The 16,391-nt window shown below is 33.4% G+C and overlaps 1 protein-coding gene across 16 annotated transcripts in view; it reads left to right on the forward strand.

The window, feature by feature from the left end:
- The window catches only part of LOC108002966 (zwei Ig domain protein zig-8-like), a 257,216-nt gene extending 245,792 nt beyond the window's left edge, over nt 1–11,424 (forward strand). For 12 of the 16 annotated variants that reach the window (XM_062081316.1, XM_062081212.1, XM_062081623.1 and 9 more), the window contains 2 exons: nt 6,414–6,556; nt 8,118–11,424. In XM_062081316.1, coding sequence (XP_061937300.1) covers nt 6,414–6,556; nt 8,118–8,227 — 253 coding nt within the window. In that variant the 3' untranslated portion in view covers nt 8,228–11,424. The remainder of the gene's footprint in view (nt 1–6,413; nt 6,557–8,117) is intronic. The other 4 variants (XM_062081662.1, XM_062081691.1, XM_062081563.1 and 1 more) reach the window with 2 other exon arrangements.
- Nucleotides 11,425–16,391: the final 4,967 nt, after the last annotated feature.

Raw genomic sequence — 16,391 nt, forward strand, 5'->3', positions numbered from 1 at the left:
AAATTATAAATCACGCGTATTTGTAACTAAAAAATTCGTAAGTACGTTTCATAAATTGCATTCTCGAGTTGGAATTAAACAATCGGTAATCTTTCAAACTTTCCAATATTCTTCGAACATGGATAAGGAAAGAGTACGCAGAAAGATGAAGTTGAAATTAATTTCTATGCAAATGATTCTTAAAAATAAATTCAAGGGACGCGTTTGGAACGAATATTAAAGAACTGAAAAAATTTATCAATGGTTCGACAACGTAGATCAAGATCTCTAATATACTTTCCTCGATTGGAAAAAAAAATCGATCTCATTTCGCCTTCTCTTCTTGTTTTTCCCTCCGAGTAAATCCCAATATGTGAAGGAATTCATTCTCTAAATCCCGCATAACTTCAAACGAAATAAATGCATAAGAAAAAAGTTGGTTTCAAATTTTAAATAAAAAGAGTAGTACAACAAATTTACGTACGTCTAATTTACATTATTTCTTGTTCTTCGAAATCTTAACAATAATACATTCAGAAACCAATAGTATATTTCTCACGATTATTTTTCCTCGTCCCCAATTCAATATACATCCCTCTGTCAGATCTGTCCCAATTCGAATCCCAGACGAGGAAACGGAGATATCTCCCTAAAAAAGGGTATCGTAACGACCACACATAACTCAATACATCCCCGTGCATCAATCCTCCTCGAGAATCCATCTATCCTTGGCACGAGTCAAACACGACAAAACACCGGTGACGCTCGAAACGCGCCGATGCACCTCTCGATACGACCACGATTCGAAACCGAGCACCGAGATATCTTCAACTGTCTGATTGCGACCTGAGGCAAGCGTACACGCCACTTGGCATTCCGTGGATAGGAGCGATCGTAACCACGGCGCGACACGTCATAAATCATGCACGATAGTCGGTTCTCGGAACCGACAATCCTCGGAACATCGATGCCAGAATGGCTCGTTCCGCCAAAGTTATAATCCAGTGTCAACAATTCCGGCCGCCTTTCCACCCACGTAGACTCATCCAACCCCGTAATTCCCCGTACAAACTAACCACAGCCTTGAAAATACCGACCGTGAAAATACCGTCTCAGACAAACGCGAAACACTGATGAAAAATTGATGTACGTAATTAATTAACGCACGAGATTCTTGTAACATAAGAAGTTTATTCGGAAATACAGCATATAGAGATGCTAATAACATTGAAATATTAACAAATCTTAATTAATCTTCTATAAAAAATAAATTTAAGAAATTGTCAAGTTTGGCTCATTTATAACATTTTCTTTCAAGTATCTCGCTCAAAATTAAAAATTACAAAATACAAAAACATCCGGGTATAATATCTTTTCTTTTTTTCTTTTTTTGATAATCTATAATGAAACGTAATGAAAAGTAATAACATAGAACAAAAAGGAAACATAATTCGCAACATAAATTGGGAAAAAGATGTGCATAAGGCACGATTCTCGAAGATTCTCCGCGCCATCTAGGGAGGGGAGACACTAAGCCGAGTGTGACACTTAACGTTTGAACGACAGTGTTGCAGCGGGAACTAGAATGTTTCTCGCATCGCGGAAACGTTGTCGGTGCACTCGACGTCCCGACAAAGTTACAAGCCGTAGACACGGTGGTTGCCGGTAAATGGAATTAGTTTGCACTCAGTGGCAGGTACATAAAGACGCGTGTACATAGAGGCTCTCGTAGCATCCTCGTGGGCACGACCACTTCAACCCCTTTCGTACGTGGCAATCACGTGGCCCGTGGAAACCGCGAAACCGTAACCGCAGGAAGCACCGTTTTGCCGCTCGTTATTTTTAGATAACTGTCCATCCCTTCACCGTGCAAAATGCGAATTTATCCATCGCCACGTTTGTATTCGACTACCGAGCTTTTAATTAACTGCGCTCGAGGTGTTCGAGGATATCGGAGATGAGAATATCCGGTTACATCGATCGATCGCTGTGCGAGGATTGGTGTGACAGAGATTCAAAATAGAAGTGGATTTGATCGTAATTTCTTAAAATATTGTAAGAATGTTTATATTCGGTTTATCTTTAACTCTAGAAGATTAGAGAATTGTTTAGATATTATTATAAGTAAGATAATTTTGGAAAATCAGCATACTAAATATTTATAGACTCGAATTCCGTGTTAACGTATTATTTACGACAATGTTAATTAATGTTTCATTCCTTCCGGCAACGCTGATACGTTGGTTTGAAAAGCTAATATATCAAAATAGACATTATACGCAATATAATATCACCCAGGAAAAAACTCGTGAACTTCGCGCTGCATTTAACGATAAATCTTTTTATGACTTTTATTAACATAGTACATTGAACGAACGTGTGCAATTCATATATTTGTATATTGAAAAATAATTTCTTTTTGTTATTTTTTTTTTCTTCTTTCTTATATGACAAAATATTTTCTTATTTTATTTTATAGGCTCTCGTGATCGTTTACGAGATGTGATAATACAATTATTAGTAAGTTTCAATTTGCAGTTTCCTACGATACAATACTCGAGATACTAACGAGATTTCGACAAAACAAACTACAATATTTGTCGAATATCGTTAACCTATGAAATTCTGAATGTAGTTTCGAAATTGTACGCCAACTGGAGTGGATATCGCACATATTACATACGTAAGAGCTAGAATTGGAGAGAAAATCATACCATAAATTGAAATTAAATATTTGCCTTAATCAATCCAATAATACTCCATATATTTAACACACTTTAACTTTTCTATTGTAGGAAATATTTCGAGCAACATTTTTATCGATTGTTCATTCGCGAGATAATTCATTTAAAAGTTGTCACAATTTTTATTTATCCAGACAACATTATAATATTATATTTTAGAATCGCAAATGGTATAGCGATTACATCAGGTAATAAAATACACTTGTCTCGTTAATTAAGATTTTAATTACTAACAAAATTATTTCACGCGAATTAAATGGTAAATGTGATTACAGCCACGTTGATTGGATTTTCCAAACGTTTAGAAATCGTCGTTAATTCGCATTGATTTTAAATCATACAATTTTAAAAGTGGATCAAACACATCGTAAACAGCTCCCGTGAAAATCCGCTCTCATTTGTTCGAGCTATTTCACGGGCAATATCGTATAACAACTATTGATTTTTGAGAAAGAAAGAAAAAGATAACAAACGGTATTATTTATCTCTATTTCTAAAATTCTCCGAGAGAATAAAAAGTAACATTATCAATTGAGAGTAAAAACTATTAACAAAATTATAATACGTTGTTCTTCTAAAATTGAAGCAAAAAGAAGCCAAAAGATTGAAGATTTGTTCGATCTTTCTTTCATACAAGATAAATATTCAAGAAAACAAAATTGTTAGATTTAATAAAGATCAATACTTCTTTATTTAGAATTTTTCATTTCAAAACCACGCAATTTTATTATAAAAAAAAATATAATACTCAATTTTTGATATATCAAAGTTGAGTGAATTCGAAATATTTTTATCCGTACAAAAATTTCTTAAAATAATATATTAAATGACTCAAATTTATTATTTCCAGATATTATCAACGATATTCATATTTTTGTGTATTTTTGTGTATATTTACATTCAAACAAAAACACTATTGGTATCTTTCATCGGTAAAAATCTCTTCTCGAACGACATCTCTATACAGAGTTATAATTTAAAACAATAGTCGATGCGATTAAATCATTCGTACGCCGGGACGCGTTAATAAGGCCGCGATTCAATCCGCGTTTATTATATATTCACGAAGCGGCCATTTTTCATCCCGTTTAAAATTACAGACTCGTGACAAATTTACACCACCGTGGAAGCGTTAATCCTGTTAACGCAATTTCGTGGAAAAATGTTGGACACTCGAACGAAAGGGAGAATGAAGAAGAAGGGGAAGAATAATGGGGGAAAGTATTCGAGATGGCGGTATATTAACGCGAAACTGAAAGAAACTAGGCGAGAGGATCGGGGGTTGCTTAACGCTATGGATCAACGAGCAATCGTGCTCGGGTGGAGATAACGAACAACGGACAAATTGCAGCCTGTGAAAAGTTTTTCAATTAAAGGCCACCTTCTGTGTTTCACAAAAAAAAAAATAGGAGGCATTTATCATTGGGTTTAAACAATTGAATAAAAAAAAAGAGGAGGAGGCTATTGTACTTTTACATTTATCATTAATAATCTTGAATAAGTTTAAAAGAGGGATGAAAAATGTGAACATGGAGAGAATTTCAATTTTGAATAAAGAGTGCAGCAAATTGTTACTAGACAATTAGATATTGTTATGTAAAATGAAATGTTTTAAGAGCACAAATTTTGAATCTTGATTTCTGTAGTATATTTTACATGATATTCCGATTTTAAAAATTCTCTATTTTCAAAGTTCAATTTTCATACAATATTTTATGTAAATCGTATTCTATATAATCTAGATACTCCATTTTAGTAAAATAAGGTATCTTGAGAGTTCGATTTTTATGTAATACGATACATAGTATGATTCTATATAAGGTGATATTTTGAAAATTTGATACCTCGTGCAACCGGGTATTTTAAAAACTCGATTTTTATGCAACAACAGAATTTATCATGCTACTATTTTAAAAGTTTGATTCTAATGTAAAGAGATTTTTTTTAAATTAATATACCAAATTAAAAAAAAATTGTATAAAATTTTAATCAAGGTGTTTAATAAGAAATAAAAGGGAATATAAAAAGGGAAATAAAATTTTTATTATCTTTTTTACTAGACATTCGTAGAAACAGGATGAAAGACAACGATAATTGAACGAAATCGAATGAACATTTAAAAGAGATCTTTTGATACATCTTCTTTTCATTCTTTCAAATGGTTATTAAATTTTTTATGATGCACGCGCCATAAACTGATCAGCCTGCAGTTTATTTCACAACATTATGACATATAAATTGTTAAACGATAATTTCCGAATAGAGAATAAATTAATTTCACAATTTATAATATAATTATAATAATAACAAAAAAAATTGTCCCAATGTACATTAAATTACATATATTACTGTCCAATTACCAATGAAATATTCTCACGCGAATATTGATAATAAGTGTAAAACAAAACTGCCCTTAGTAAAGCAATAATCATACCTGCACGCCAAGATGAAAACGATAGCCTAATATTTATTGCCATGGAATAATTACTTTACACGCGCACTTTCGTAAGCATCGTACGTAATCTTGAAACGATCAAACTTAGTGATTTATTGCTTTACAGCTGCCCTATCATCATAAAAAATTCTTTTGCAATGTTCTATTCGTGCTTGTAGGAAAATAACACTGTGTTCCTTGTCAGATAGAGCAAGTGGCAGATCCATTACGGAGTAATACCACTTGTAGATGTTCTACTTGCTTTTATAAATTATTTAAATCGAGATTACACAGTTTTATTTTTTCTTTCGCATTTTAATAACACACAACAGTGTATAAATAGATTATTATTAATGAATCTACCAATTTTTATTTATTCATGAAACTTTTTTTTTGTTTTTTTTAATATGTAGGATGAAATTTTCATTCAAATTTACGAATTAATAAATTCGTTTATTTCATACTGTTATATTTAAATTTTTTTATATATATACATCGATAGAATTGATCGATGAAGGGAACATTTGCGCGAATTGATTTTATATTATGTATTTTTTTTTAATTTTCCCCGAGACTATTCGGGAATAAATTGGTAACTATTATATGTATCCCATATTCCCAGAACGATCAAAATTTCATATGGTAATACTTTCCAAATAGAAGTTGATTACATTCATATTTTCCCAATGCATATCAATATCTAATTTTACTTCGATTCAGCATTAAACGTATCACGTGCTATGTTATCACTCGTATCATAATATTTTAAATCACTTCATTTACCTACGATTCAATTCACGACTTATGGGGGGAAAAAAAGCAAAATTTTATCATATTTCCAAATTTGGAACAAAACTAATGTCTTGGGAAAAGCCAAAAATTCTAACAATTGATAATAATAATAATAATAAACAAAAAGAAAAACAAATTGGAGAGCGATTAGAATTCTCTTCCATAAAATTTTAATATTGAAAGATTCATGTTCACGTTTTCTCTTCTTTTTTAAAAACCAAGCGAATCGAGTTTTTAGGCAAGGAAATAAAAGAGAAACTCGTCGTTTGTTTTACCCAGAGTGTCATCCGTGCCAAAATCGAGAGTTAAACGCGCGATAAAACGCGAGAAAGAGTGGTCGATGACTGCGAGAATGCAGTCGAATAAAAGTCTACGATCCCTGAAAAATTGGGCCGAGCATTTTCGCCCGATGAAAAAATACCTGTCAGAGATTGGAAATTGAAATTTCAACACCTATGTTCCAGCGTGAAAACGGACCTAATGGAAGAGGGGGCCAATTCGACTCTCAGCATAGCGAGGGTGGGACCAGCTGACAGCGGAAACTACACGTGCCATCTAACCACCATGCCCGATCAACCTGCCACCGTTCACGTGCATGTGCTGAACGGTGAGTACAAGCAATTTTCCAACGATTTATCCCCAATTTTTAACGTTTCGTTGCCGATAAATTTATCGCAAAAACTATTGGAATAGTTTGGGCCTTGTCTCGAGAAAATCTTCGAAGAGTGATGACTTCTAGATAAATTGATAAATTGATAAATTCGATTTGGACATCTTTTTCGTTATTATTGTTGAAGTTTGAATTTAATCTAATAATCTTGCTTTATTATTAAGATATTAATTTTCTTTCGTTTATATTTTATCCGTAATATTTATAATTATAAATTTAGAAAAGTCAGCGGATATCTTATCTTTTATTAAGAAGATAATTTTCTTCAAAGTCTTTATAGGAAGATAAAAAAAGTTCTGTTTGATAAACGGATGTGAAATAAATTTTGTAAAAGTTTAGTAAAGTAGATTTATATTCGATGAACTTTTCTCATGAAAATTCTCATGATACGAAAGGATCAGGAAAAATTACACGACCATCTTTATAACGATGTCAAAATGAAAGTCACGTGGGCAACTAAATATCGTGTAATATTTATGTATATTACGCTTAATTATAGGTGCGCGTGACGAAAGAAGTGAACGAAGTATCGCTTCCATTAACGGCGTTGTTAAATTACAACAAATTTAAATGCATTGCACAAAGAAGGACTGATAAGATATATCAGAAATTATCATTATCGATTTTTGCAACATAGATGTAAAGTTTAAACTCTGCTACTAAATTGGAAACTTTGCTCTTAGAACTATACCAATCTTTTTTTGTCAAATCTTCGAAATTATTATTCATTCTATCTGCATAGCATGATATTTACAAGAAATTCAAATGTATATTATATGAAAGTAATAAATAAAATGTACAGAAACATATGCTTTATCAAGTAAAATAAAATATTTTTCCAGAAGCATTACTTTCTATTAATAAATTGAAAAATTATATAGTGTTAATTATTGGAACACTACTTTTTCAAAAAAGTTTTAATGACTCTCGATGCTGAATTCTAGCTCTAGACCTTTCAATTAATTCAGAATAATAATGGCGCGCGTTAATTTCAACTCTATTATTCACAACTCTATTATCCACAAAGCTATTACTTTTTACAAAAGAACTGATTGTATCGAAATTTAAAATAGCAAATTCCACAAAATCTCGACAGTTCTATTAAACGTGAACACTCCGTTCATTCTATCGTTCTTCATTTGTGCTAAAATGCAAACTGTGCGAGAGAGTGTACCCTTTCAAAATTAAAAAACTCAAAGCTAGTTCTCATAATATCTGTATATAACAATATTCTTCTATGATTACAATAATTTTAATCTTAACTTAAAAACTTAATCTCAATACTAATTCATCAAATCTTCCAGAACAGATTCAGAAAAAGTTAAAAAGAGGTTAAAGAGATTCAACGATTAATTTTTTCAAATCATAAATTATTACGTCCAATTGATATCTCGAGATATATCACTAAACTCAAGAACGCTTCGACAGGAAATGATAATATCCCAGAACAATGTGGACGAAAGTTGGCGGTGTTTGAGTGTACGTACCGGTGTTTCAGGAGAAAGCTTAGCCGAGCTGCATCACGGGTCCGCAGAGGTCGCCAGTAGCGGTTCGTTGCTGCTCCTCTTATGCGTCTTTCTCGGTCGGATACAACAGGTGCTGAGATGAAGGATCGACCAGTTTCGTCGCTTCCTCGCTGCATCACAATAAACAGAACTTTTATATTATCGTTGGGAGAATGGACGTGGCCATACGTGAACAAGAAACGAACAAGGAAGAAACGTGAAAAAACGAACGAGAGGAGGGCGGTGAATGCAAAAAACTTGAAAAGTTGAAACTCTGCGAGAGGAGAATGGGCTTGAGGCGTGGGGAAAGGTTGGCAGCATTGGTCCGCCATTGTCTTTCTGCGTCGCTCACATCCTTGATTCCATCTGTCAACTTGTCAGAGCGCTTCGACTTCGCGTTTTTTGTCCTTCCAGCTAGTGGAGCACTGGTGGTTAATCGGAAGCTGATGAATCATCCTGGGAGGAGGAATTTGTCGATGATTGGTTGGGTTCCAGGACCCGAGGAGATTGAGAGGTTAAGATTCGTCTTGTGCCTTTGTATTTCGGTTTTCGGGGTAGTTTGGAGTTTAGTTTCGATAGGATGTTATTATAATTAACCCTTATGTCGATATTTCAAATATCTTTTGTTGTTTTTGGAGGTGGAGGGGAAGATACTTGGATTTTCTTTTTTATTTATTTGCGTAAAATTCTAAAATATTTCCAATTTTAATTTAATTATTATTTGATTTATATTCTTAGATTGGAAGTTAGATCTTTAAGGATTTTTTGATTATTGAAATTTTACAAGTCGAATTCGATGTCGACAATTCGATCAATATTATTGATATAAGGGTTAAAAATAAATTAATTTAAGATAAGTTAGTTGTAATAATCCGAATGTGGTGTATACATTTCATATCCATTTTAGGTATAAATGTCTCGCAACCTAACGTGGATGTCAGGTGCATATCTTTTGCTAAGTTAATTCGTATAATTGAAAGTATCATTCTCATTCATTCTACATTGATCCTGTATGATAAATCTTGAAATCATCGAATGCATAATCAAGTTTATGATAATAAATAAGTACGTACAGATTTAATACGTACGAAAATATAGAAATATATTACGATTTTGACATATCTATATTGTTCAACGCTCGGATAGACTGAATTACCAAGTAATTACCAAGTAATTAAACCAGGCATAGAAAAGAGAAAAAACTTAACACATTCACCGTCTATATTTGTATTATAAAAGAAAAATGTTCTTTCTTTTTGCGTTAAAATCCTTAGAATTACGAATTAAAAATTAAAAATTATCTTAACCTTCATATAAATGGATAGTAAACGTGTTAAGTTTCATCGAATAATCAATCATTCCATACTTTTACATTTATTTCTCTTTCTTATTTTATACAGAGAAAAATGATAGGAATATGGATTATTATATATAAAATTCCTTATTATCCTCTTTTTCAACTGTAATTTTATAAGTCAAAAGTCAAAATTGCATATTCCATATTCCCATCACTTTCTCTGTGTTAAGCATTATCGAGAACCAATACTAAAAAATATCCAAAAGAATCATTGGTAAAAAAAAAAAAGAAGCACAATATGTAACTAAAAATTCCTTCCTCCCCGAAATTGAAACATTTCTCCCAAATTTTTTAGGAGATTTTGTCCTCGGCAAAAATGCAGAAAAAAAAAGAAACTTCCACGAAAAGTCGGTCCTCAATCGAATTTCCATAAACGCATTCCACAATCGTCGAAGCGTTCCAAATAAGTGTCGGATGCAGGGACGTCGACAAAGGAAGTACGAGCCATGCGCCACCGATTTCCTGTAGGACGCGTGTCGGTGAAGTTCGATTATGCCCGGAAACCACCTCGACGCCCCTGTATTTCCTTATTCACTGCCGTTCCAGATCCTTCTTGAGAAGCAAGTTTTATGAGGCACGATGATCCTTCTGAACGATCCTATCTTGACGTGTGTTCGTCGAAAAAAAAACAGCCGCGATAAATTTATATCATATATCGATGATCGAGCATCTTAGGTATACGGGTTAAATATTTGTTTCGAAAACTGAACGATTCGTTGCGAGGATCCACGCGAGGATTGTTCAAATTTATTTAATTATGAATCCCCTTTTGTTAAATTATTTGGATTTATTTATATATCGATTTCCAATCGATTGTTCAATAAAATAAAATTCATATTTTCTTATGACGCGAAGAAGAATAGAATTGATTCTTCCTTATTACAATTATATCCAGGTTAAAATTGAACTATCCTCGCGAAAAAAAATAAGAGTCGATTGTGAGATATATTTGCCTAGATACGGACCACTTGAGCGAGGCTCGAATTATCAGTATTATCTAATTTTTTAAAGAGCCAGATTAAAGCGCGAGTGAAAGAAACCGGAAGTCGTCAAAAGCGCGCAAAGTCGATGACGAAGCGGCATCGTCGAGAAGGGCGCGATCGATGGCCAATTAACCGCGTTGTGAACGTTATATTCGCGAAGTAAATCATTCTGATTTATTTCGAAGAATGTTGAACAAGTGATAAAAAAAAAAAACAAGTTGCGTATGCATGATTCGTTGAAGCGAGTATGTACGGGTGTGCTTAATTCGTAACAGCGACACTAGCGCCACGTTTGTACATATGTATGTATACTTTCTTAATTAACGAGAAATTTGTTATTTCATTTTTATTGTTGAGAAATTATATTATAAGGAATAAGGGAGCGCGGGGAGTCCTGAGAAATGAAAGTGATATAAATGAAAAAGATATTTAATTAATTAAATCATCACGAAACATCTACGAGAAAAATTTAAAAATTCTCGGACGGAATTCAATTTTCTTCGCGCAACTTTCATTTTAACGGACGAATACAAATCGAAACGATGTTGTTTGTTCGAAGGATGAAATATTCTTTAGAAAATTATTGGAAAGATTATTGGGAGGTGTTACGAATTAAGGATAGGATATTTGTAAAGCGACTCAATGGGCACAATGGGATGTGAAAGAAAAAAAAAAAAAGAAAAACATAACTGCCAACCTGATCCCAAGCTCATCAATTAAAAGTGATAATGAAGAGAAGTTTTTAAAGCGATGGCAGCTAACACGTTTTACATAAAGTCGTTTATTTTTTTTTTCCGGGATTCAGTGATCTATCCGCTCCATAGATCAAACAGCTCGAAGAGCAATCGAATGTCTCTGTATCGAGACAGATCGCGCAGTAATATTCGATAAAATCGACGTAAAATTCAAAGTTTTCTCCGACGGCAAAATTATGAAATATACGATATGCGTTTTACAAGACGTTTTGTTCCTTTCATTTATATTCGCACTTTAAAGAAAGAAAAATTTTCTAAACGACTTTGTTAAAAAAATTATTATTTTATATCGTTTCTAAATTTTATTCCCCTTTCAGATACGATATTAATTTCTTATCGCAAAACGTGCATCGTGAATATAATTTTTCTCCATGGATAATCAGATGGGTAACCAGAAAGTAATATTATGAAGGTAAGTGGTACTTATCAACTAATTTCCATAAAATTACAAATTCTTCATTTATATCCAATAATACTAATATCTACGTAATGATTCTAGCTTTTTAAAAAAAAATCTAAAGACAAGTTACAAAGCAAGGAAAAAACATTCATTAGTTTTAAAATTCTGAACACGCTCTCCCTTTTAAAATCCCTCTTTGTTATCTTAAAGTCACGTAATATTTCACGTTTCGAATCTGTCCCCATGATTCTGAAACCAATTCTTTGAAGAGATCACAGAAATACATCGTGCCGAATCTCGAGTCGCACTCGAGAAGGGATTACCCCTTTTCCATCGGAAACGTCCACTTTCATCGATCGTCTGGACAAACTGGCCCCCTCTAGGAACAAGTTCCACTATCAGATCCCAGGTAACCGGAGATTGAAGTTTCAAAAAGACAGCAGACGGGCACACAAACCACCCACGCTTCCCGTCATCTGGGTCTGAGAGAATGCAGAAAGAAAGAGAGAGAGAGAGAGAGAGAGAGAGAGAGAGAGAGAGAGAGAGAGAGAGAGAGAGAGAGAGGAATCATCGACAGATTGGACGTCGCTCCGTCGATCCTTGTGGATTCGACGGCAACTCTATTTATCCGTCACTGGCCCACCAATGTTTTCGAATCAGATTTCTCTTTGACAATCTATATTTTTCTGATCTGCCATCATGTCTGTTCGGTCAGAATGAAATGAGATAATTTAAGAGTTGGCAAATTGACAAAATTTTAAATAAAGGGTGAATTTGCTTTTTGCTCGCCACGAATTAAGAAAAATGCTAGTGTTGTGGATTTTAATACATTTGTAAGTTGGATTATTATGTCAACTCGTAAGTAACGTCAATTTAAAAGTGTAATTATAATAATAGGGAAATGTAAATTTGTATGAATATTTCAATCAGATTAATGAGGATCATTTCTTACGATTGAGATAAATTTTTTATTAATTCTAGGTTAAAATATGGATTACATTTTTAAGTGGTCATTGATTGAATGATTATTCATTGTGATATCAATTATCAATTTTTTCTTAATATATCTATAGTGTCTTTCGATTCAATTATGTTCAACATTTCAAGCTCAAGGTGTTACTATGTTATACTTATGTTAGCGCAATATATCGTTCGAAATAGATCGAGTTTAACCAGTTGACGTTTGAATGATTCCAGTTGGGGAACAAGTAGACGCAGACTCAGACGAGCGAAGATCAAACTAGTTTTCGAGACGATCGCGTGCACGTCGATCTCTTTTACGAGTTCTATGCTTCGTAAAATCGATTGCGAGCCATTGCATGAGCAGACAGGAAGGCTGATTAGACAATCCCTTTAAGTAACTCCATAGGAGAAGTCTTACCCTATCTGGGTCAATTTCTTAAATTCTTTTATTCGAGGTAACGCTTCGATAAAACGTATATTCGTAATTAATCGTTGAATGATTGAATTTATTTTTTTCAAAGAATCGAATTCGTGTTAAAATACCAATTTAACTTTTTCAATATTGAAGGTAATTTTTAACAAACTCGATTAAAAACTATTTAACATAGTTCGTCAATATCGAGATAAAAATCTTTAAAAAAATTTCTTTCAACTATTAAATTCCAATCTGAAAATTTTCAATTTTTTTCTACCACCAATAACAATTCCTTCGAGTTATAACAATAAAGAAATCTTATCGTGAATCAAGTTAAAAATTCGAATGATATGTTTCCTCAAACCATTAGAAAGTTGCACGAAAGAATTCAACCGTGTCTCAATCGAGTGAAATAAGTAAACGACGAGAAGTTCTTGCACACAAATTTATCGAGGAAACGACAATTTCCATCGTGTCGGTATAGATATGTTTCTTATTTTCATCCAAGCTTTATCTTCACCGAGGGATATAACCGTTCTCTCTCGTGTGCGAAATTTTAAGCAAGTCAGGAATGATAAAATTGGAAAAGGCACTCGAGACGCAATTTATAGAAACCGCAAATTGCAGAGGAAGCGAATGAAACTGTTACGATTCATCCAGAGAGTTGAGTTTTCGTCAATAGAGATGCGTGTATAGAGGTAAAAAAAGAAAAATAAAAAGTGAATATTCTTTTACGATATACTAGGTAAGAAATTTTTATAGGTTATATTACCTCGAATATTTTTGTGCCATAAAATATTCAAAAATCATTTTCATCGAGCCTAGAAAAATAATAAAAAAATAAATATGTAATTTTAATGATGTTTCAACTTTTATTTCGTCAAAAAATTCAAAAACGTTATAATGTTTGTAAAATATTTTAGCCTTTATCTTGTTTAGTAATCTTTAGAAATTAAAAATCTGGTTTTTCTGCTGTTCCAGACAAAAAACCAATTTCAGTTGAAAATTAAAAAAATTAAAATAAGATAAGACTCGTGTTTGTAATTTAAAGAATTTTTCTTTTTACAAAATTCTGTTATATAAAAAAAAGATAGAAAATCATAGAAAATATCTAATTAATCTTTCTAATCAAACTAATTTGACAAAACATTTTAAAATTATCCTCCATTACAAACTATTAAAAAACAATCAAACAATTCGAGACTATATAATAACTCAACGTACATAATTCACGCACTCGTTGACAAAAAATGATAACGAATAAAAGAGAAAGGCGAAACACGGCGAGAATAAAAAGGAAAGGACGCAATGCCGGATAAAATTCTCGTTTGTTCACATTTAAAAACAGGCGGATACGCGTTTCAAGATGCGAATATTTTTCTTCTTATACGCCACCTTTTTTCCGGTAAACACACTCTTATCTCCACATCCCCTTTCCTCCACGTTTCTCGATCCACATCCCCTCCCCCTCGGAGGCGGAAATTAAAGTAAAAGGACAGAGACCAAGAGCAGTTCGTTCGAATATTTTAAGAGGAAAGTTTCGAGGCGTGAATCGTGATCTAATAAGCCGAGTTCGTCGTCGTCTAACGATAAAAAAAAAAAGAGAAAAGAGACGAGGAGATGGCGCCTGGTTTTATGCTGCGACGCACGTCCTTATTACGCGATCTACGTAGATTTTAACGCGATGAAATTGTTATTATCGAAAATTTCCCCCCCGAGACGTGACGATGTTCCCGAATGGAGAAGCACAATAGGCGGCTATAAACGAATCTGTTTTTATTATGCGGTTTTTATTTCGCGAGGATAAAACGATCCCAGGGAAGGGATTCGTTTCTATCTTTATGTCTATTGACGTTTGATGCGCGTACGAAATATTTAAGAATTGTTAGAATTGTTGTTTTTGTTTAGATTCGAATATTTTGAGATTATTTTATTTTGCGAGAAGTTTCATGCAGTGTTTTTATATAAAAAAAGAAAATAATAAATTAATTTTCTTATTTGATCGTAATAACCTGTTAAAAATTTATGAACTTACTTTTACATAAAGATATGAAAAGATATATTCGAAGTAGGCTAGGGATAGACGATAGTTACGAAAATTATTTTAAGCTTTTAATAATACATAACATTAGAAATATTTACCTCTTGAATCTATTTTTTCGCCCTAAGAATTTATGAGCCCGAATAACGTAAGAGAAAATTCAAATCGATATCCATTATCCAATTACCCCGATAAAAACAGCTTGTAAAAACTGATTTCATTCGATCGAAGCTTTAAAATTAAACGAAACCACGTACGGAGGTAAGAGGCGGGGAATCACGTTTCCATTAATCGCCAACGAATTCTATCGAAAAATCACCACCGGATTAGCTTTTCAACCGTGACCTGGAATGCGACTGGAAAAAAAAACGAATCCCCCGTCTTTATCATCGCGTCACAGTCGACCCGTAACCCGATCGTAACCCCCTCCATTGTAAACGACGCTGCAAGAAAACCCGGGAAACGGAGAAGGACTGGAACAATTTGTCCCCGTTTCCGGTTAAAGAGGATCGTCCCTGGCGTCTGTTAGAAAACTGTCTCTGTGTACGCGAGGCAAATATGCGAAAAGTTTCGTCCCACACTTGAACACGACCCTCCCGTAAAATGGTGGACGTTATATATCCGTGGCGCTGGACGGGGCAAGATAGCGGGGTAGGCGTTATAAATTGCCACGATTTCATTCATGACTTTTCATCCCCAGAAGATCCCCTACAATGTGACGCGATTGCGTGGCTAATGCGAGGGAAAAATTGCGAATGTCTTGTATTTATTAAATGGACTCGAATGAGTGAACTAAAATAGTAGTATCATAATTATATAATTTTTAGAAATATCTTTTTATACGAAGTTTTTGGTTCTTTTATTACTTTGTAATCCTGTAAAATATGATGAAACTTTTCTATTTTACTTGTCTTTTGTATATTTATATTTTTAAATTCTGTTATGTTATCGAAAGAATGATTTAATATAATAATATAATTGTAGGGAATAACGTGAATCATTTGAAATATTCGTTCATTCAGAAAGATTAACTCCTTGTGTTAATCTAATTCCAAAAAGAAGAAAAGAAATTCAATATCTTTATTGACTTTTTCACTTGGTCGAGACAACAGTGCATTCCATGAGTTTAATCATATTCGAGAAAACTACCAGGAATTTTAATCTCTCGAGTCTCATCACATTCACAAGAATCACTGGATCCATTAATCCATTAATACCCAGGATACAATCTTTACACAAACCCGGAAGTGATCGCATTATCCCATGTTCAGAGACGTACATGGGCGCAAGAATGGAAAACACGGGTGGAGGAAAGGGAACACAGAGTTTGGTACGTGCAGTGCGTATGAAATA

The sequence above is a fragment of the Apis cerana genome, linkage group LG1 (genome assembly GCF_029169275.1).
Source record: "Apis cerana isolate GH-2021 linkage group LG1, AcerK_1.0, whole genome shotgun sequence".
NCBI classification, from domain to species: Eukaryota; Metazoa; Arthropoda; class Insecta; order Hymenoptera; family Apidae; genus Apis; species Apis cerana.